The sequence below is a fragment of the Trichomycterus rosablanca genome, chromosome 25 (genome assembly GCF_030014385.1).
Source record: "Trichomycterus rosablanca isolate fTriRos1 chromosome 25, fTriRos1.hap1, whole genome shotgun sequence".
Classification (NCBI taxonomy): Eukaryota; Metazoa; Chordata; class Actinopteri; order Siluriformes; family Trichomycteridae; genus Trichomycterus; species Trichomycterus rosablanca.
Window position 1 is genome coordinate 7,192,968 of NC_086012.1, and position 22,028 is coordinate 7,214,995.

At 43.2% G+C, this 22,028-nt stretch overlaps 1 protein-coding gene across 1 annotated transcript in view; it reads left to right on the forward strand.

Annotated features, from left to right (window-relative positions):
* klhl24a (kelch-like family member 24a) overlaps positions 1-22,028 on the forward strand; it is a 66,257-nt gene that overhangs the window by 35,475 nt on the left and 8,754 nt on the right. Inside the window, exon 6 of the mRNA XM_062987344.1 lies at positions 6,039-6,227. Within this exon, the coding sequence (XP_062843414.1) occupies positions 6,039-6,227 (189 nt within the window). The remainder of the gene's footprint in view (positions 1-6,038; positions 6,228-22,028) is intronic.

Here is a 22,028-nt window from a genome sequence, read left to right on the forward strand (position 1 = left end):
AAAACTCCAGTGACCTGCACAGAGAACAGTAGGTGATCTTGGATGTCCTGACCTGGGGTGCTTGGGTGGTGCAGGGGTCTAATGCACAATAATCACAACACTGTGGAGTGTTCGTACTCGAGAGGGAACAGTGGGAAGGGGTCTCCTTCCTTTGGTCCAGGCGCTTATGTGAATGAAGGGTTACTTGGGAGCCTTTAGTGTGGGAACCCAACTTTGGTAGCCTTAACCTCAGCCCTACTGAACAGCTGGAATGAACTGGAACATCAATTAGAGCTTCTTGACCGGCTGTATTGGGCAGCTGTAGCCTAGCAGTTAAGGTACTGGACGGTTAAGGTACTGGACTACTAATCAGAAGGTCGCTGGTTCAAGCCCCACCACTGCCAGGTTGCTCCTGTTGGGCTTTTGAGCAAGGTCCTTAACCCTTAATTGCTCAGACTGTATGCTGTCCCAGTACTGTAAGTCGCTTTGGATAAAGGCGTCTGCTAAATGCCGAAAATGTAAATGTGAATGTTGACCAACAACAGTGGCCAGGGATACACAAATTCCCACAGACATACTTCAATATCTTGTGAGAAGACCTCTCAAAAGAGCGACTGTCGTTATAGCCGAAGCGATAATGTAGATGACCCTCTATTTCAAGACTGTTTGTTCAGCAAACCTCTGGTCAGGTGTCCGAATACTTTTGGTCGTAGCGTAAATCTGCCCTATGCTTAACAGTTGGCTGTTCTGTTATCAAATACTGTGTTTTTCTCTCAACACACCATTAGCGAAGAGTTCATGTGGCCGAATAGTTTCATCGTCACTAGCGTTGGGCAACATCACATGCTTTCAAATGCCTCAGGATCATCCAGATGTTGTTTTGCGCACCTCACACACTGACATTCGGGGAAAAGAGTTAAAGAGAGTACATCCTACTGGTGAAGCATGTTTGGGCAAGCGTGCTGCCTAGTAGAACAGCATAGTAGAAGTCCTCCTGCAGGTCCTTTGCTGTCATATGGGGGATTTGCTTTGCCTTTTTTGGCCTTTCATTGTAAGTGGGATTACCAACCACTCACTCACTCAGTCCAGATGTGTTTCCTGCCATTTCTTTGTGACATTTGGACATTTTGGACGGTGGGAATTGCGATCTTTTCCTGCTTCCTAGACATCATTTAGCTCCATTTTTAGATTATTATTGAACTGCTTATCAGAGCCCATGGTTTTGAGTGTTAGCACAAGGTTTCAAGAGCTTAAAATTCCTAATGACCATTTTCTGACCCACCTATTAAGTCCTAATTACGCAATAGGACTTCTACAATTACTGACTGTAGTCCATCTGTTTCTCTGCATGCTTTGTTAGCCCCCTTTCATGCTGTTCTTCAATGGTCAGGACTCTCCCAGGACCACTACAGAGCAGGTATTATTTAGGTGGTGGATCATTCTCAGCACTGCAGTGACACTGACATGGTGGTGGTGTGTTAGTGTGTGTTGTGTTGGTATGAATGGATCGGACACAGCAGCGCTGCTGGAGTATTTAAACACCCCACTGTCACTGCTGGACTGAGAATAGTCCACCAACAAAAAATATCTCCAGCCAACAGCACCCCGTGGGCAGCGTCCTGTGACCACTGATGAAGGTCTAGAAGATGACCAACTCAAACAGCAGCAATAGATGAGCGATCGTCTCTGACTTTACATCTACAAGGTGGACCAACTAGGTAGGAGTGTATGATAGAGTGGACAGTGAGTGGACACGGTGTTTAACACTCCAGCAGCGCTGCTGTGTCTGATCCACTCGTACCAGCACAACACACACTAACACACCACCACCATGTCAGTGTCACTGCAGTGCTGAGAATGATCCACCACCTAAATAATACCTACTCTGTGGTGGTCCTGTGGGGGTCCTGACCATTGAAGAACAGGGTGAAAGCAGGCTGAAAAAAGTATGACTATAGTCAGTAATTGTAGAACTACTAAGTGCTTCTATATGGTAAGTGGAGCTGATTAAATGGACAGTAAGTGTAGTTTTACTAAGTTTTAAGTTTTTTCTTATCTCAGATGGACACTACTGTTTTTCCTTTAGCCTCTTTCTCCATCATAATCTTAGTAATGATGCTGTTCTGTGGGCTCTGATTCTCTGCCAAGCGTATTACACTCGACTCCTTATTGACCCCAGAGAACAGTAAGTGATCTTGGATATTTTGAACTGTGGCGTTTAGGTGGCGAAGGGGTCTAATGTACTATCACAACACTGTGGAGTGTTCTTACTCGAGAGGGAACAGTGTAAGGGGTCTCTTCCCTTTGGTCCAGGCGCTTATAAGAATGAAGGGTTACTTGGAGCCTTATGTGGCTCTCCATAAGTGATATGGCTCAGTGTGGGAACCCAACAATAAGAGGTGGCTGCAGATTGGACTTGTCAGAGTTGTTTAAGCAGCAGCGAATTCACGATCAGGGATTGCAAATGACTAGGTTATCAGATAAAGGGAGAAATCTAGGCTAAAAAAATGGATCGCTGAGAAAAATAATAATAATTACGAAGCGGGTGCTTAGGTGGCACAGCAGTAAAACACGCTAACACACCAGAGCTGACATTTCGAACTCGTCATTTGGAATCTCATTCCCATTGAGATTGAGGTTAAGACCCCCCCCAGTCTAGTCGTATCCAATTATCCCCGGTTGCATTGTTTCAGCGAGTTCATATGCGGATCAGCTTTGTGCACGGAGAGCCACACCCTGATCAACGCATTACTCTCGGACTCTGCATCAGTTATGAGGCTTCCCACCCTGTATGAGCAACAGCCAATCGTTGATCATGTAGGCATACGTCTGCATACATCGTTGGAGAATACGATGGCCAGTGCTGCCTCAGTAACGTGGAAGTGTACGACTCTATTTTCAACAGCTGGACGGAAGTGGCTCCCCTAAAGCAGGCTGCGTGTTCTCCAGCTGTGCAGGAAGACTCTTTGTCATGGGGGGTGGTAGATGTCAGCTCTGGTGTGCTAGCGTGTTTTACACCTGCTCGGCCGAGGTCAGGGTTCTGTGCGGCCACTGGAGTTCCTCCACACCCGACTCGTCAATCCTAGCATCACAACACTAAGCGTTACATTATAAGCAATTGTTTCCCAACGTATTCACAATTTTGGTTCCAAATTCCAGAACTTCCTATTCTCATGCTGTGTTTCCTCCATCTAGCCCTTCCTCTTTGTCTATCTTCTGTACTTCCTGTCGAACTGGTTTTCTTAATGACAGCTTAACGCGGCCCGGCTGCTTGTTTTTTTCCTCGTATCAGTGCAGCCCTTTCACATGCAGAGTGCAAGAGTGCAAGAATAGAGTATATGTGTAAGGGGTCATGACTCTGACCTGAAACTCCTCTCCCTTAGCACCGAGTAACATGAGTCTCTCTCACACACAAACCAGTGTTGTGAAGCTGCTACGTTGGTGAAATGGGATCGTTGATAAGGTTATTTTGGGTGACTCTTACAAACCGTTGCTGGCAAACTTGACACTATGCAAAATATTCTCAGATACCAAGTCGAACTCTTTGAGCCAGCGTCCCTCAGGCCAGTTCAGTTCAACAGAAGTAGTTTAGTAGCAAATTTATATTTTATACCTGCTGTACAATAAAATAAAATGGATATATTTAGAGGTGTGTGTGTGTGGAGTCTTGGGGCTGGCACTCACGGGGCTATTGGTCTGTCGGGCATCTACATACAGACTTGACTTGAATAGCCATGTCTTGGAAGATGGCGGTTAAGGGGGTGCTGTTCTCCTTTTTGTGGCTAAAACAGCCTCCACTTGTGGAAAAGAATTGAGGTTGAGGTCAGGGTTCTTTTTTTCCCCTCCCAATCTAGTCATATCCAATTACCCGATTGCATTATGCTTCATTGAGTTCATATGCGGATCAGCTTTGTGTACGGAGAGACACACCCTGATCAATGCATTATTCCTCGACTCTGTGCAGGCGCCATCAATCAGCCAGCAGAGGTTGTAATTGCATCAGTTATGAGCTCCCTATCTGGCTTCCCACCCTGTATGAACAACAGGCCAATCGTTGTTCATGTAGGCTGATTTCGGCATACGTGGTTGGAGAATACGATGGCCAGTGCTGCCTCAGTAACGTGGAAGTGTACGACTCCTTTTTCAACCGCTGGACGGAGATGGCTCCCCTAATGAGGCTGTGTGTTCTCCAGCTGTGCAGGAAGACTCTTTGTGTGATGGCAGAGCTAAGTTTCGAACCGAGTTCGAAATGTCAGCTCTGGTGTGCTAGCGTGTTTTACCGCTGCGCCACCTGCGCGGCCGAGGTCAACCATCCTATCCATTGAGTCTTGGGGCTGGCACTCGGGGGGCTACTGGCCTGTCAGGCATCTACATACAGACTTGACTTGAATGGCTATGTCTTGGGGGACAAGGGTTGAAAGGGTGTGCAAGGTTCATGTACAGTGGGGGAAATAAGTATTTGATCCCCTGCTGATTTTGTAAGTTTACCCCCTTACAAAGACTTGAACAGTCTATAATTGTTATGGAAGGTTTATTTTAACAGAGAGAGACAGAATATCAACAAAAAATCCAGAAAAAAAACATTAAATAAAAGTTATAAATTAATTTGTATTTAATTAAGGGAAATAAGTATTTGATCCCCTACCAACCAGCAAGAATTCTGACCCCCACAGACCGGTTATGTGCCCATGAGGCACACAAATTAGTCCTGTCCCTGTATAAAAGACTCCTGTCACAGAATCAGTTTTGTCCGTTCAAATCTCTCGACCACCATGGGCAAGACCAAAGAGCTATCAAAGGACGTCAGGGACAAGATTGTAGACCTGCACAAGGCTGGAATGGGCTACAAGACCATCAGCAAGAAGCTTGGTGAGAAAGAGACCACTGTTGGTGCGATAATTCGAAAATGGAAGAAATACAAGATCACAGTCAATCACCCTCACTCTGGAGCTCCATGCAAGATCTCACCTGGTGGGGTAAGAATGATTCTGAGAAAGGTGAGGTCAGCCCAGAATTACACGGGAGGAGCTTGTCAATGATCTCAAGGGAGCTGGGAGCACAGTCACCAAGAAAACCATTAGTAACACACTTCGCCGTAATGGATTGAGATCCTGCAGTGCTCGCAAAGTCCCTTTGCTCAAGAAGGCTGATGTACAGGCCCGTCTGAAGTTTGCCAATGAACACCTGAATGATTCAGAGAAAGCTTGGGAGAATGTGATATGGTCAGATGAGACCAAAATTGAGCTCTTTGGCATCAACTCCACTCGCCGTGTTTGGAGGCAAAGGAAAGCCTGGTGGGGATGGTGTTCTTGGGGTCATATCCAGCATTTATCCGCTCCCAGCTCCCTTGAGATCATTGACAAGCTCCTCCCGTGTAATTCTGGACTGACCTCACCTTTCTCAGAATCATTCTTACCCCACCAGGTGAGATCTTGCATGGAGCTCCAGAGTGAGGGTGATTGACTGTGATCTTGTATTTCTTCCATTTTCGAATGATCGCACCAACAGTGGTCTCTTTCTCACCAAGCTTCTTGCTGATGGTCTTGTAGCCCATTCCAGCCTTGTGCAGGTCTACAATCTTGTCCCTGACGTCCTTTGATAGCTCTTTGGTCTTGCCCATGGTGGTCGAGAGATTTGAACGGAAGAAACTGATTCTGTGACAGGAGTCTTTTATACAGGGACAGGACTAATTTGTGTGCCTCATGGGCACATAACCGGTCTGTGGGGGTCAGAATTCTTGCTGGTTGGTAGGGGATCAAATACTTATTTCCCTTAATTAAATACAAATTAATTTATAACTTTTATTTAATGTTTTTTTTTCTGGATTTTTTGTTGATATTCTGTCTCTCTCTGTTAAAATAAACCTTCCATAAAAATTATAGACTGTTCAAGTCTTTGTAAGGGGGTAAACTTACAAAATCAGTATATAAATATATATATATATATATATATATATATATATGTGTGTGTTTTCGTTCTCCTCATATGATCTGTATGCATTCGTCTGACCATGCGTTAGGCATTAATGACAGCAATTATGCACGTGTGTATATTTTCAGGCATACGTGGTTGGAGGATACGATGGCCAGTGCTGCCTCAGTAACGTAGAAGTATACGACTCCTTTTCCAACCGCTGGACGGAGGTGGCTCCCCTAAAGGAGGCTGTGTGTTCATCAGCTGTGGTCAGCTGTGCAGGAAGACTCTTTGTCATTGGTGGGGAGCCAGACGAGAACAGCTGCTCCGATAAGGTAAGATAGTGATGTTGCATGTATTCTTGATTCCAAACAGGCTTTCCGGAGAGTGGTCGGCGCAGATGGGAGAAGTCTGGCTCTCAAAAACAAACGGCTGGACGTGCTGCTTAAATCTGCTAAATTTACAGTTCAAAATGATTGACACATATAGGGAGGATGCACAGCAATAAAACTAAGTGACCATAAAAGAACCTTGGTGCTTTTTAGAGAACCGGCCTGCGTCTCCACCGGTCCACCAGTTTTTAGGAGCCAAGGCATCAATGATGGTCGTTGTGCAGCGGAAGTAATGAGTAGTAACAAGTCGACAGAGCGCGTAAATTACCTGTGAGCATTTATGCTGCTGTTACAGATGTTTATTTATATGCAAAAAGCATCGCTCAACTATTGGTGATATAAAGGCGTAGAAGCTAACTCTGTTTCTTGTGTTTGTCGCCATTGTTGCTTTCTCTAGTGCAGGGGTGTCAAACTCATTTTCACAGAGGGCCACATCAGCGTTTTGGTGGCCCTCAAAGGGCCAATTGTAACTGTATATCTACATTTATATTGTACTCCTTTACCACAGACACAGCCTCATAACACAAAAGATGTACCGCTTTCTCTTCTTGAAGCACAAACTTGTATTCACTTTCCCATCATCATCTAGTGGCGGGATGAGATCACTTTGCAGGTCACAAAATCGGCGTGCATTGTGAGAGATGCAGTTTATGTACGATTTTACAGTGTATTTTAAGACAATAGTTCTGCCCTCACCCAGTTTTCCCCTTTTCTCAGCTAGACAGACAGACAGCTCCCTCCAAAATACAGTTAGGTCGGTTTTATTTGCTTCCCAACTGTACACTGTGTGCATCAGAATGGAGTAAAACTACAAATTACAAACAATAAAAAACTTAACACAGTACACGCACATAGCTGTAGTCAAGTGTTACATCTAGTACAATATAAAATGTAAACAAAAAATGGTTAAAATATCGTAACGAGTTTTTTGTGTAGAAATACTAATTGCTATAGTAACGGTAACAACCAGATTTAAATACTAAATTCGTAAATGAAACGCTGTAACATACTCGCTAAACATTTACAAACAACTGAGAATATAAAGAATATAAAATAAATGATTCTGTATCTGATTTTTTTTTGCCTCATTGCTGGCCCTAAATCTAAATGACAAACAAATAAAATTCAAAAATACTTAATAGTGTTAATAATGGTATGCACTGTAGATGGGTATTACCTAAAACCCTTGACATTTTCTTGCTTATAAGAAACTAAACCTTTACTAGATTTCACTTTTAGTAACTTATTATTTAACTACCTTGAGATAAGTTCATACTTGACTTCAACAGGTGTAACCAGTAATTAACCCTCAAGTTCATTCCCCAATAGCCTTGCTCCCATTACAGACCTGAGCTAAACCACACCCTGCCTGTCACACATACCTGTTTGAGATTTTTTTTTAAATGCATTTTCTCCATTTTTCTCCCTGTTTTAGCACATCCAATTTTTACCCAATTGCATTATGCTTCCTCTCCACTGGTGCTGAACCCTGCCCCTGATTGAGGAGAGCGAACTGACACACATCCTTCCCAGTACATAAGCAGTGGCTGACTGCATTTTTTTCACCTGCACCAGCCGAGTTCATATGCGAATCAGCCCTGTGCACGGAAAGCCACACCGTGATCAGCATTATTCCTCTACTAGCCAGCAGAGGTCGTAATTGCATCAGTTATGAGGTCCCTATCCGGCTCCCTAACCCTGTATGAACAACAGCCAAACGTTGTTCGTATAGCCGCACAGCCCAGCCGGATGGCAGAGCCGAGATTCGATACAATGTATTCGAAATCCCAGCTCTGGTGTGCTAGCGTGTTTTACCGCTGCGCCACCTGAGCGGCTTCCGTTTGAGATTTTTATTGAAAATTGATTCCATAATTGCTCCAAGTCTCACATCATTATTTAGTTTTTTACTTTGTTACTAGCCCTAAATCGCCCCCGTGCTGCAGGCCTGAAATGCAGGAATGGATGTATATTAACAAATGAAACAAAGTTGACCAGACAAACCATGAAATATCTTGGGTTCATGTTAGGTTCATACTGTCTGCAATGAAATAAAGGCCAAAGTAAATACAAGAATCTCTGAGGTTTTTTTGTATTTGCGTTTTTATTTGCATTAGCTGAATGAAACAATATCGGAGGCAGATTTCATATTTCTGACTGTTTCTTTTGACTGTTGACTGTAGCTTCCACTAGCTCACGTGGCTTATCAGTATTGTAAATCACTAGCATGTCAGTGCTCCAGGATAAGCTTTTGTGGTTTTTTTTTGTGTTTTTTTTTACCTTTTCCTCTGAAAGAAACTATTCGAGTCTCATTGTTTGTGCAGCATACGAGTGAACAAAGTAAACCTCAGTGTTTCCTAATAATAGTGGCTTATATTCAGTGGGTTTATCTTCAACATCAAAGCATGAGCGCGACAAGACAAATATTTAGCACGATGTATTAGATAAAGTGCACACGGAAAAAAAAAATCGAAACTAAAAGATCGTTCTCCTGATTACGGACATGTCCTGTACTTGTATTTAAAGTGTTTGGTACATATTTACTTTAATACTTCATGTTCTTACCGTGATGTACCATACATCACAGAAAAAAGTATGGAATACGGATACCACCAATAAAGTCTACAAGATCCATCCTACTACAACCCTAAATCAGAAAAAGTTGGGACTGTACGGAAAATGCGAATGCAGTGTTCCTTACATTTATTATATTTCATGTTTTATCTGCTTAACCTCATTTCATTTGTTAATAAACATTCATTCCTGCATTTCAGACCTGCAACACATTCCAAAAAAAGTTGGGACGGGGGCAGTTTAGGGCCAGTAATAAGATAAAATCATGATATGATTCCAAACAGGGGATGTCAGCAGGTGATTGTAATCATGGTTTGGTACAAAAGCAGCATTCAGGAAAGGCTGAGTCTTTTGGCTCTCCAGTTTGTCAACAAATGTGTGAGAAAATGATTGAAATGTTTAAAACCAATGTACCTCAAAGAAAGATTGGAAGGGATTTGCATATTTCTCCCCTTACAGTGCATAATATAATTAATTAATTCGAGGAATTGGGAGGAATTTCAGTGAGTAAAGGCCAAGGGCGCAAGCTTAAGCTAAACGTCTGTGAGCTTCGATCCCTCAGACGGCACTGCATCAAGAACCGCCACTCAACAATAGCTGATATAACCACATGGGTGAGGGATTACTTTGGCAAACTTTACTTTGTGAATTTCCCCACTGTGGCACTAATAAAGGATTATCTTATCTTAAAAAACCTTTGTCAAGCATTACAATACAGAGTTACATGCACAAATGCCACTTAAAACTTTACTGTGTACAAAAAGAAGCCTTATGTTAACCATGTCCAGAAACGGCGTCGACTTCTCTGGGCTCGGAGGCATCTAGGATGGACCATCAGGTCAGATGAATCAGCATTCCAGGTCTTTAAAAAAAAAAAAAAAAAAGGACGTTGTGTGTTCCGGACCAAAGACGAAAAGGACCATCCAAAGGACTGATCCAGACTAAAAAACAATGGAAATAAATTATCTACTCAAGATACCGCATAGAACACACCAGACTCTCTCATAACTACCTGCTAGAGGAAGACCAGGCCCCCACTCGCCCCCTGTGTGGAGCAAGAGTCTCTGTTAAACACATTCTCTACGCATGCCAAAAGATGAACACCACCAGAACAAAATTCTACAAAACAAACAACTGCTTAAATCCTTAGAAGCACTAGGACTTAAAAATGCCATATAAAATATCAAATAAATTAATGAAACTCAGTAATTACACCCTCAGTCACGCACACAACACCCTAATCCGTAAAACAAAATAAATCCTTGACCTTTTAAAGAACCTATTATTCAGCTATGATAATAGCCATAGCAGCTGAGTCAAACATACCATAAGGAACTGCTTTTCACCAGTTCCTCAGAAACCTATTTTAACAACAATAAAAAAGGCTTTTTTTTGGTCAGTTTGCTAAATGAGCAACTTTCAGACACCTCACAGGTATTTAAACGTGTTTTTTCTGTACTGAAAATTAAACCAGAAGGAAAAGGCCTAACAAATCGCGAATTGACAGAGTAAACATTACTCTCATTCGTGCCTGAAAAAAGAACTGAGCGACAACAGTGTGAGTTCTGGGGGTTCAATTTCCATTTTAGGCGCACAAATACAGAGGGTGCATGGTGTTACGTAAACCTAGCCATTGGTAAAATGGGTACATATCCGTACATCTTTAGTGCTGGTCCCAAGACGGAGTGAATAGCAGGTAGGGTATCTGACGTAAAAATGCTTTGGGGCAGGTGCGTAACTCCCTGGTTCGATTCTTGGCTCTGCTACCGGTAGGCTGGGCACCCTCTAGCAGGCAGTGCCTTTAGCAGACATAGTTGGCCACCAGTCTGCTGGGTGGGAAAAGGCCGAACTAATAATTTGGTGGGGTCTTCAAACGCGTTGCAAGGACCCTGTTTAACCGCCCGAGGCGCCTGTACAAAAGTGGAGGTGCAAATCCACCGAAGTATGGTCGAATGAGAAGGGGTTGAGGGACTGCGCATGCATCAGATGGGGCATGGGCAGGCGAATATAACCTCCTTGGATGCAATCGGGATCCCCAGCAGCGTAGGACTAATTGGCTACAACAAAAAATCCAATAAAATATCAAGTAAAAATGTAAAACAAATGCTTTGGGGCCAAATGATTTACTGTGGCGACCCCTAAAAGTATGGGAGCAGCCCATATAGGGGACTGTTCATTCATACTACGCAAACGATCACTGGGGATATTAGGAGCGCAGTTGGGGGACATTGGTAGCATAGTCTGTAGAGCTTTGGGCTATCAATCGGAAGATTCAAATGTGTAGGCCATTGGGCCCTTGAGCAAGGGGCGCTGTACAATGGCTGACTTGCGCTCTGACCCCAGCTTCCAAACAAGCTGGGATATGCAGAAAAAGCATTTCATTGTACTGTACATGTGCATATGCATATGCATAGACATGATCAGCCATAACATTAAAACCACCTCCTTGTTTCTACACTCACTGTCCATGTTATCAGCTCCACTTACCATATACAAGCACTTTGTAGTTCTACAATTACTGATTGTAGTCCATCTGTTTCTCTGCATGCTTTGTTAGCCCCCTTTTATGCTGTTCTTTAATGGTCAGGACCACTACAGAGCAGGTATTATTTGGGTGGTGGATGATTCTCAGCACTGCAGTGACACTAACATGGTGGTGGTGTGACACAGCAGCGCTGCTGGAGTTTTTAAACACCTCACGGTCACTGCTGGACTGAGAATAGTCCACCAACCAAAAATATCCAGCCAACAGCGCCCCGTGGGCAGCGTCCTGTGACCACTGATGAAGGTCTAGAAGATGACCAACTCAAACAGCAGCAATAGATGAGCGATCGTCTCTGACTTTACATCTACAAGGTGGACCAACTAGGTAGGAGCATCTAATAGAGTGGACAGTGAGTGGACACGGTATTTAAAAACTCCAGCAGCGCTGCTGTGTTTGATCCACTCATACCAGCACAACACACACTAACACACCACCACCATGTCAGTGTCACTGCAGTGCTGAGAATAATCCACCACCTAAATAATACCTGCTCTGTAGTGGTTCTGTTGGGGTCCTGACCATTGAAGAACAGGGTGAAAGCAGACTAAAAAGGTATGCAGAGAAACATGGACTACAGTCAGTAATTCAGTGCAGGAACAAGGAGGTGATTTTAATGTTATGGCTGATCAGTGTATGGCATTCTTCTTCTATGGGACACATAGTGGATGTTCTTTTCCACTGTTTTTGGAATTGGGTTGCTACTGTTATCTAACTATCTTTAAACGCTAGGGGAAATTTCGCAAAAGAGGAGACATACAAAGTGGGCACTTAACTGGTAGGGCGATGATTGAGAAGACCATCTGCTCTTCCTAGTAATCTTTGTTCTTTAGAAACAGGTTTTCATTCAAGGTTTTGTTCTTCAGAACGTTACGGCCGTTTGGCAGTAACGTGTGTTTGTAACACGAGCTTAAATCGAGCAGAACCGGACATATGGGACATTGATTGACCAGATGAAGATTGTGTCTCTCAGGCTTTCGGTTTCACCTCACCGAGCGAGTCTGCGTTGTCTCCTACAAGCCATCTGCTGCACCTAAAACACAAAAAAAAAATGTTGAAGGTAGAGAATGTGGACAAAGAAGAGGAAAATAAAAGTAGAGGAGGATTTATACCGAAGTGAAATGCAATGACTATAGTGGAAAAAATTTAGTGGAATGTAATAAACATGTCATTGCTTTTCTATAGAGACATGCAGAATCCATGCCAGAATGGAAAGTGAAAGATCCACTGCGTTGATTTATGCTAAATTTGTGTCAGAACTGAATACAAATCAGTTTAAACTCACAAGCTGTATGTACATTCTACAGTGCCAAAACAAAAAGCACTACAAGCATTGTATTTCAGTCCAAGCAGTGCTGTATTCGTGCCCGACTGAAAAGCTTACTGCCTACTGAGGTACCTTAATTCAAAGTTATAATCTGACTGAATTACGAGGGAGCATCTGATGCTTCTTTTTTTTTTTTTTTTTTATTATCTATTTTTCCCACTTTTTTCCCCCAATTTTTATCCCTATTCTAGTCGTGTCCAATTACCCTGATTGTGTCCTCTATACTGGTTCGACCCTTTTGCCGCTGACTGAGGACGCCACTCAACTGACTTGCGCCCCCTCCGGCACGCAATTAGTACAGCCTGCATTTTTCACCTTCACGAGCCGAGTTCATACACCGAGAGACACTGCGCATGGAGGGTCACACCCCCCTCAATGTTACTCCTCAGCCCTGTGCAGGCGTCGTCAGTCAACCAGCAGGGGCCGCAGTCGTACCAGTTATGAGGACCTATGCTCCGACTCTACCCCTAACCCTGAACAACAGCCAAACGTTGTTCATACTGCCGCCCAACCCAGTCGGAAAGGTAGAGCTGAGTTTCGATACGATGTATCTAGAAACCCAACTCTGGTGAGCTAGCGTACTTTACCGCTGCGCCACCTGAGCGGCCCATCTGATGCTTCTTAAGCAGTGAAGGCAATCCTAGCATTCAGTGCGGCACAACTTTTCTCACAAAAAAAATTACAAATATGCCGAACGAATGCGGAGTTCTATTAAATATAAATTCATTTTTTTTATTTGTATAAAGGTGTACAAGTGTCATTTATTTGCACATTTGGGCTTGTTAATGACAATTTAACCATTTTCGGTACACAGAGGGAGATATTAGCTGACATGCTAGCGGGTTGTGCCGCCTCAGCCCATTTGTTTGAAAGGCCTGAGGCTAACCGTGTTAGGTTAGTAAGCGAAAACTGCGGTGACGTAATTGCCATAATCGCTGTCTAAGTAATGCATCTAAATAATCTCTTATGAGTTTGATGTCTTTTTAGAATCCTCTCTACTTAGGCAGCTGCCCAGGGTAGGAAGGAGGCAACAAGGCAGCTTGCTAGGTTTTCAGACAGACCCAGTACAAGAATTGTATTTCAATACAAGCAGTGCTGTATTCGTGCCACAAAGTATTTCGTTGTGAGGAAGCATGATGCAATCGGGCAGTTGGACGTGCTAAAAAGGGAGAAAAAGGGGAGAAAATGCCTAAAGAATATATATATATATATATATATATATATAAACTTTAACAGCCTTCACTCTTTTGGGAATTGAAGTGTGCATGTTGGAATTTGTGCTAATTGAGACAAAACAGCCTTTGTAAGTTGGGGGGGGGGGGGGAAACCCTGGGTCACAATCCTCGTTCCAGTTCATCCCAATGGTATACTTTAAGGTTGGGGTTATGGTGCTGTGCAGGTCACTGTTCTTCTTAAACCAACTCATTGAACCAAAAGTAAAACCCTTCCCCAAACTGTTGCTAGGAAGCTGGAAGCATGATTTGTTGTAGCCCAGGGGTCATCAAACTACGGCCCGCGGGCCGTATACTTTAATTGCTTTAATTTGACCGGCCCCTTTAACCACAGCAGCAATACATGTTGTCTGGCCACTGTTCATCTTCGAACTCACAGTATTATAACGGGGAAAAAAATAACAGAGGAAACAAAAATTGGCCACCCGGAGTCTCAGTAAATTATACGGCAGCGATCCAACGGGTGGCGCTCCAAGCATGAGGGGAGTGATTGGCGCATCAATAGAGAGATGAGTGACCGCAGCCACTGAACTGTGTTGCAAAGTGGGATTTCGTTATGAAAATCCTCGTGTCCTGTGTTAATTTCATTCAAGCTAATGCTCTTAACTACAGGCAGTTTCAGGAATTCTTGTCTGAGCTGAAGATGTGCTTTACTGAGAGCCGCTGGCTGAGTCGGGGCGAGTTTTGAAATGTTTTAACGTCCTGCTCCCGGAGATCAACGCATTTATGCATCCAAAATCAAAACTCAGCACATTGTTTCATTTTTATGCTTCTCTTTCCATTGCTCCCCGATCTCAATAAAACATGCACTCAAAGTAACTACCGTTTTCGGGAGCATCTACTTCTGTGTGCAGACTTTTTCGAAGTTGAAACACCTTAAATCTCCAACCAGATCCAGACTCACTGATCAACATTTATTAGCTATTATGACTGGCAGTAACAAATATGGAACCTGACGCTTACTGTCGTCAGGCAAAAGCAGACTCACAGTTCACACGGATTTTTTAAGGAAACACTGTATGAGGTAGGATAATGGAAATTATTAAAAGAAATAAAATTTCTGCATTATCATTATGAACTACAGTTATACAAAGCCCAGACAATACATCCAGTATACATAGTAAATAGCCCCCCGAAACACTGAAGAACAGTAATCTGGCCCTTCGGTTAAAAAGTTTGAGGACCCCTGTTGTAGCCGAAACCTGAGCTTAAAAATTAGGGGTGTTTACATACTTCTAGCCATGTAGTGTGTTTGTTTAGTCATATCCACTCCTCACCGCTTTTCACCCCTACCATGACCAAGCAGGGCTGTACTTGACACACGCCTCCTCTGACACGTGTGTAGTAGACAACCACCTTTAGGCACCTACAGGGATGCATAGAGTGACTTACTCTTCATTATTCCCTGTCTCTATTTGGGCATCTAAAGCAGAGGCCTCAATTGTGCAATAATAAAGAATCCCTTTGCCTGCCCACTCCCTTACATAGCCTTACATTTATGTCTGTGTAGGCGCCTGGCTGGCCGATAGCACAGCTGAGATTCGTACCAAAGAGCTTCAGATATCAACAGTGGTGGGCTGGCACATTAAAACCTCTGTGCAACCATGTACTGTATGCAAGACATCTGAAAGTTTATGGCACGTGTCGAACTCAAGGCCAGCAAGAGCTTAAATGTGTACAATTGTCTTAAAGTGAAAGTCTATGCTGCTTTGAAGCGTACATTGTGAAATCGTACATCTCCCACAATGCATGTTTTGTGACCCGCCAAGTGACTTCATCCCTCATCCCACAACTAGATTGCAGTGTTTCTACATCAGCATTTAACTAAGGTGGTTTTCAAACAAGTGAAGTTGAGAAGTATCTTCAAAGAATCTGGGAAACAGTGTTAGACATCCGGCCAGAAAACAAAAATAATGCCCAGTTCACACTACACGATTTTTGCCCTGATTTTCGCTCGCCGACAGGTTGCCGCTAGATGCGCCAGCTTGGATGCAAATTGGTGTTCGTTGTGGCTTGAAAATCGGCTCTTGGTCGGTATGTGTAAACTGTTTGACGATTGCTCACAGACTCAAGAAATATATCTAGCATGTTAAATATCTGGACCTGTCAGCATCTCTATATCCTGTTGTGTATAAAGTGTTGCGATCAGGTTGTGATTGGCAGCGAGTGCTGTGTCAAACTACAGCCAATGAGAACGCAAGATACCAGGTGAGGGAAACCCAGGAAAAAAGGTGTAAATGTGTGGAACAGGGTAATATAGAATATATCAGAATCAGCACACACAAGCTTTACAGTATTTGTGACTATTATACACACCAAACCATAGTACCCTTGTTGCATTGCAAAAAATATTTATTTACCTCCATGATTTTACACTGCATTTCAGGGCACAAACTACTTTGATTTCTTGTTGACATGCTTCTCACATTTCACCCTGTTCTTCAAAAGTCAGGACCACCACAGAGTAGGTATTATTTAGGTGGTGGATGATTCTCAGCACTGCAGTGACTCCAGCGCTGCTGGAGTTTTTAAATACCGTGTCCACTTACTGTCCACTCTATTAGACATTCATACCTAGTTGGTCCACCTTGTAGATGTAAAATCAGAGACGATCGCTCATCTATTGCTGCTGTTTGAGTTGGTCATCTTCTAGACCTTCATCAGTGGTCACAGGACGCTGCCCAAGGGGTGCTGTTGGCTGTATGTTTTTGCTTGGTGGACTACTCTCAGTCCAGCAGGGACAGTGAGGTGTTTAAAAACTCCATCAGCATTGCTGTGTCTTATCCACTCATACCAGCACAACACACACTAACACACCACCACCATGTCACTGCAGTGCTGAGAATGATCCGCAACCTAAGTAATACCTACTCTGTGGTGGTCCTGGGAGAGTCCTGACCATTGAAGGACAGCATGAAAGGGGACTAACAAAGCATGCAGAGAAACAGATGGACTACAGTCAGTAATTGTAGAACTACAAAGTGCTTCTATGTGGTAAGTGGAGCTGATAAAATGGACAGTGAGTGTAGAAACAAGGAGGTGGTTTTAATGTTATGGCTGATCAGTGTATTAAGAAGTAGTTACTTTTATACAGTCTTATAGTTACAATCGGCCCTTTGAGGGCAAGGTGTGTGTGAATCATCCTGGTTGGCACGCTGCTTCACCGCATGGTTTCCAAACGAGTTTACAGTTCAGCTCAGCGCTTGTCTTCACAATCAGGTTTCTTTTTCGTTCCCTCAGGCTGACGTTTCTGCAAACAATCAGTTTCTTAGGAAATATCCTCCCTGATACCATTCAGCATTCCGTGCTGCTGTTGTATCTCACCCGCTTCTAAATGTTTGCCTAATTACAAAAGGTTGGTGAAAAATGGTTCGTATGAATGAGGACTGTCTCTCATGAGTCAAGGACCTCGAAATGAACCGTTTCCAGTGTAATATGCAATTTGCTGTGGACGTCAAAATGTAATGTTTGTGTTTAGTGATTTAACGTTTTTCACTCGTAGAGCGTATTCCAGCGATTAATCGAGTAATCGGATACATTTGCTTTAATAAAGAGCAAAAATAAATACATTTAAGATTAAATAAGACATAGCCGCTCAGGTGGCGCAGCGGTAAAGTACGCTAGCTCACCAGAGTTGGGTTTCTAGATGCATTGTATCGAAACTCAGCTCTGCCTTTCCGACTGGGTTGGGCGGCAGTATGAACAACGATTGGCTGTTGTTCAGGGTTAGGGGTAGAGTCGGAGCATAGGTCCTCATAACTGGTGCGACTGCGGCCCCTGCTGGTTGACTGACGGCGCCTGCACAGGGCTGAGGAATAACATTGAGGGGGGCGTGACCCTCCGTGCGCAGTGTCTCTCGGTGTATGAACTCGGCTCGTGCAGGTGAAAAATGCAGGCTGTACTGATTGCGTGCCGGAGGGGGCGCAAGTCAGTTGAGTGGCGTCCTCAGTCAGCGACAAAAGGGTCGAATCACATAAATACAAGCCTCTAATTTGTGCAACTTTCGGAACTAAAAGTTTCAGCTACAGCTCACGCAGAACATAAACTTTTAATGTTTTGTTGGGAGGCTTTGTGGTATTTGAAGGAGGTTCTGTCAGGATTCTATCTTCTAGATGAGGTGGATTTGGTGTGTGTGTGCGTGCGTGCGTGTACGTGTGTGTTTGCCTAAGCCTTCAAAAAAGCGTGTGGTGATTGTAATGATAAAGTCAGCGTATCAACAAGACGCTCTGATGCTTAAATGATCTCAAACTTTCGGTGGTTTTCTCTGTTCAGTCTCCTCTGTTCACCCCTCGATATTTTCTCTCTCTCTCTCTCAGTTTTGCAGTCCGCGCTATCGAATCTCGGCTGCGTCCCAAATCGCTATGTTCACACTGAACAGTACGGAGGAGCGGCGAGCGTGTCTAAATACGTAGTATTCATCGAACTGCATGCGAAAAGTACCCGGTTTAAGTCCTGTTAAGTACTGTTTAAGTATGAGATTTCGGACGCAGCCCTCGGCCTGCAGCGTGAACGCGTTGAGAAAGTGAAAGTCGTCCGTGCGAAACACCGTGAGCTGTAAATAGTTGCATGGATTAAACGATACTGATTCGTCCTTTTGCCGCTGACTGAGGACGCCACTCAACCGACTTGCGCCCCCTCCAGCACCCAATCAGTACAGCCTGCATTTTTCACCTCCACGAGCCGAGTTCATACACCGAGAGACACTGCGCACGGAGGGTCACGCCCCCCTCAATGTTATTCCTCAGCCCTGTGCAGGCGCCGTCAGTCAACCAGCAGGGGCCGCAGTCATACCAGTTATGAGGACCTATGCTCCGACTCTACCCCTAACCCTGAACAACAGGCAATCGTTGTTCATACTGCCGCCCAACCCAGTCGGAAAGGCAGAGCTGAGTTTCGATACGATGTATCTAGAAACCCAACTCTGGTGAGCTAGCGTATTTTACCGCTGCGCCACCTGAGCGGCTGAATCGATGATTTTTAGTAATCGAATTACTCGAGTTTATTGACGAATCGTTTCAGCCCTAGTGGAGCGTTCAAGTGCCTCATGTTTACTGGTTAATTTGAACTATGAGGCGATTCCTAGCAATCCTATGGCAATTCAGTTAGCAATTGCTTAGTCAAAATGTTCAAGATGTTTAAGTGTTAAGCAGCTAAAAACACAACTCAGGTAACCGAGTTTGGAAAACAATTGGTTTCCCAACTAATTCTGTGGATGCAGAGGGGGGCGTGTAAAAACATGGACAAGAATTTTCTGTATTGTAGCTTCCATTTATTCTGTCTTTCAATATATGAGTGTCGTGAAATCGAGGTCCGTTAAATTAAGCACATTTTTACTTGAATTTTGTAGGGTCCTAGTCATGAGTAGTTTCCATAAAATACTCTCCCTGAGCACTTTTTTTTTCAGCATGTACATTTACATTTTTGGCATTTAGCAGACGCTTTTATCCAAAGTGACTTACAGTACTGTGACATCATACTATCTAATCAATTGAGGGTTTAGGGTCTTGCTCAAGGGCCCAACAGGGGCAACCTGGCAGTGGTGGGGGTTTGAACCAGCAATCTTTTCGTTACTAGTGCAGTACCTTAACCAATAGGCTACAACTGCACCACATGATAGAACGGAAAGCAGAAGCGAAGATGAAGCACTTATAAGATATAATAACATAATATTATAATATACACTGATCAGCCATAACATTAAAACCACCTCCTTGTCTCTACACTCACTGTCCATTTTATCAGCTCCACTTACCATATAGAAGCTCTTTGTAGTTCTACAATTACTGACTGTAATTGCTTTCACCCTGTTCTTCAATGGTCAGGTCAGGACCTCCACAGGACCACCACAGAGCAGGTATTATTTAGGTAGTGGATCATTCTCAGCACTGCAGTGACACTGACATGGTGGTGGTGTGTCAGTGTGTGTTGTGCTGGTATGAGTGGATCAGACACAGCAGCGCTGCTGGAGTTTTTAAACACCGTGTCCACTCACTGTCCACTCTGTTAGACACTCCTACCTAGTTGGTCCACCTTGTAGATGTAAAGTCAGAGACGATCGCTCATCTCTTGCTGCTGTTTGAGTTGGTCATCTTCTAGACCTTCATCAGTGGTCACATGACGCAGCTCACAGGACGCTGTTGGCTGGATGTTTTTGGTTGGTGGACTATTCTCAGTCCAGCAGGGACAGTGAGTAGGGCTGGGCGATATATCGAGTTTTAAAGATATATCGATATATTTTCATACGCGATATAAGATAAGACAATATCGCATATATCGATATACTGTAGATGTTGCGTTCTATTTAGATCTGACAGTTCGTCGTTCCCTTCTCCCAGTTTGTCTCTGCACATGTTCACCTGCCCCGCCCCTCTCCCTCACTGAACACAACTCGCCCCTCCCCCACCACGTGAGTCGCCCGCAGGGCATGTTCTAAACAGCTCTAGTGACTATAGAGCTCCGTCTAAAAATGATATTTTCGTTGTTGATCTCTTTGAATCAATAACACTTGCATTGATGTAGTTTTGAAAATGACAATACTGAATATAACATTTCAAGAACAAAACTGTTGTTTATATGAGCTTTGATCTGGTCTGGGTGCAGAGTTTTATATCGGGCGCAGAACGCTGAGACGAGCGAGCGAGCGCAGCTACCATGGGGAGCGAGATGCGGGTTTTACCCCGAAAAAATTATAATGAAAAAACACACAAGAAAAGCAAAAGAGAACTTAATATTTTAACAATGATTGGGAGGAAAAGTGTGTGTTTCATTCGGGGGACGACGTCAGAGAGCGGCACAATGTGGAGAGAGGCTTCAGTACGTGTCACAGAAACGTCCATTTAAATCGTAGCTTTTAAAAAATCTTACTTAACTGATCATTTGTATAAACATGGGACAGAGTTCATGATTTGTTCTAAAACAAAAGTAGTGATCAGTACAAACGGGATCAGTACAAACGGGACATTATTTGAAGATGTCATAATTTATAAAAAATAAATAAAAAAATAAAAAAAATTGTGTGATTTTGATCAAAATGCTACAAATATGCTCATTCATACAAAACATTGTCAGGAACAATATTTACAAAAATATCAGAGATGTGATCACTCTGACTTTCAGAAATAAATAATGTTACATGTTTAAATATGTCTGTGTTTCCTGCCATGGTACATCATTGTTAATAATTATTGCAAGAAATAATTAACATGTGATCAGACAGTCTCTTCACATATATTATATTATTAATCATAATATTATCATTAAAGGTGAACCATGCAACCTTATGTTATTCAGGAAGTTTGTATCCTACAAGTAGCCCTTTGGCTTACTCAGTACCCTTAAAGTAGCCCTCTGTTTCAAAAAGGTTGGTGACCCCTGATTTAATATATGCCAATAGTTTATTTTTGAGGAATTTCTCTACAGCGGAATGTTAATAAAAGTGCCTGTATAACATTTGGAACATGTAGCTTTGTCTCAGAAGTGTCTTTTTGTTATTACTGTATGGGATGAAAAAATATCGAGATATATATCGTATATCGCCATTCAGCTAAAAAATATCGAGATATTATTTTTGCCCCATATCGCCCAGCCCTAACAGTGAGGTGTTTCAAAACTCCATCAGCGCTGCTAATACCAGCACACCACCACCCAAATAATACCTGCTCTGTGGTGAGTCCTCTGGGTATCTCGCACACGTATTTCTTTGGCCGAAAGGTCTGTATAGGTTTGTGAACTGGATCGGGACGTCTGATTTAAACGTGCTCTTTATTTTGACTTGTTTAAATTTACATTTGCCAGAATATTTGAGCAAGGCACATATTGTGGGTGCTCTATAAAAGCTGTATTTATAGATTCTTTCTGATAGTGTTGATGCCTATGCCTGGTTTACACTACACGACTGTAGCCCCTATTTTTGCTCGCCGACAGGTCGACATGTTGATCTGGTTGACCTAGCTGTTGGCTTTACCATTCACCAGTCTTTTCGCATCAGGATGACTCGATAACTAATAACGAACTGAATAAATAGTGTCATTATGTGTATGTTTGAGTTAGAAGCACTATTACGTATGACACAC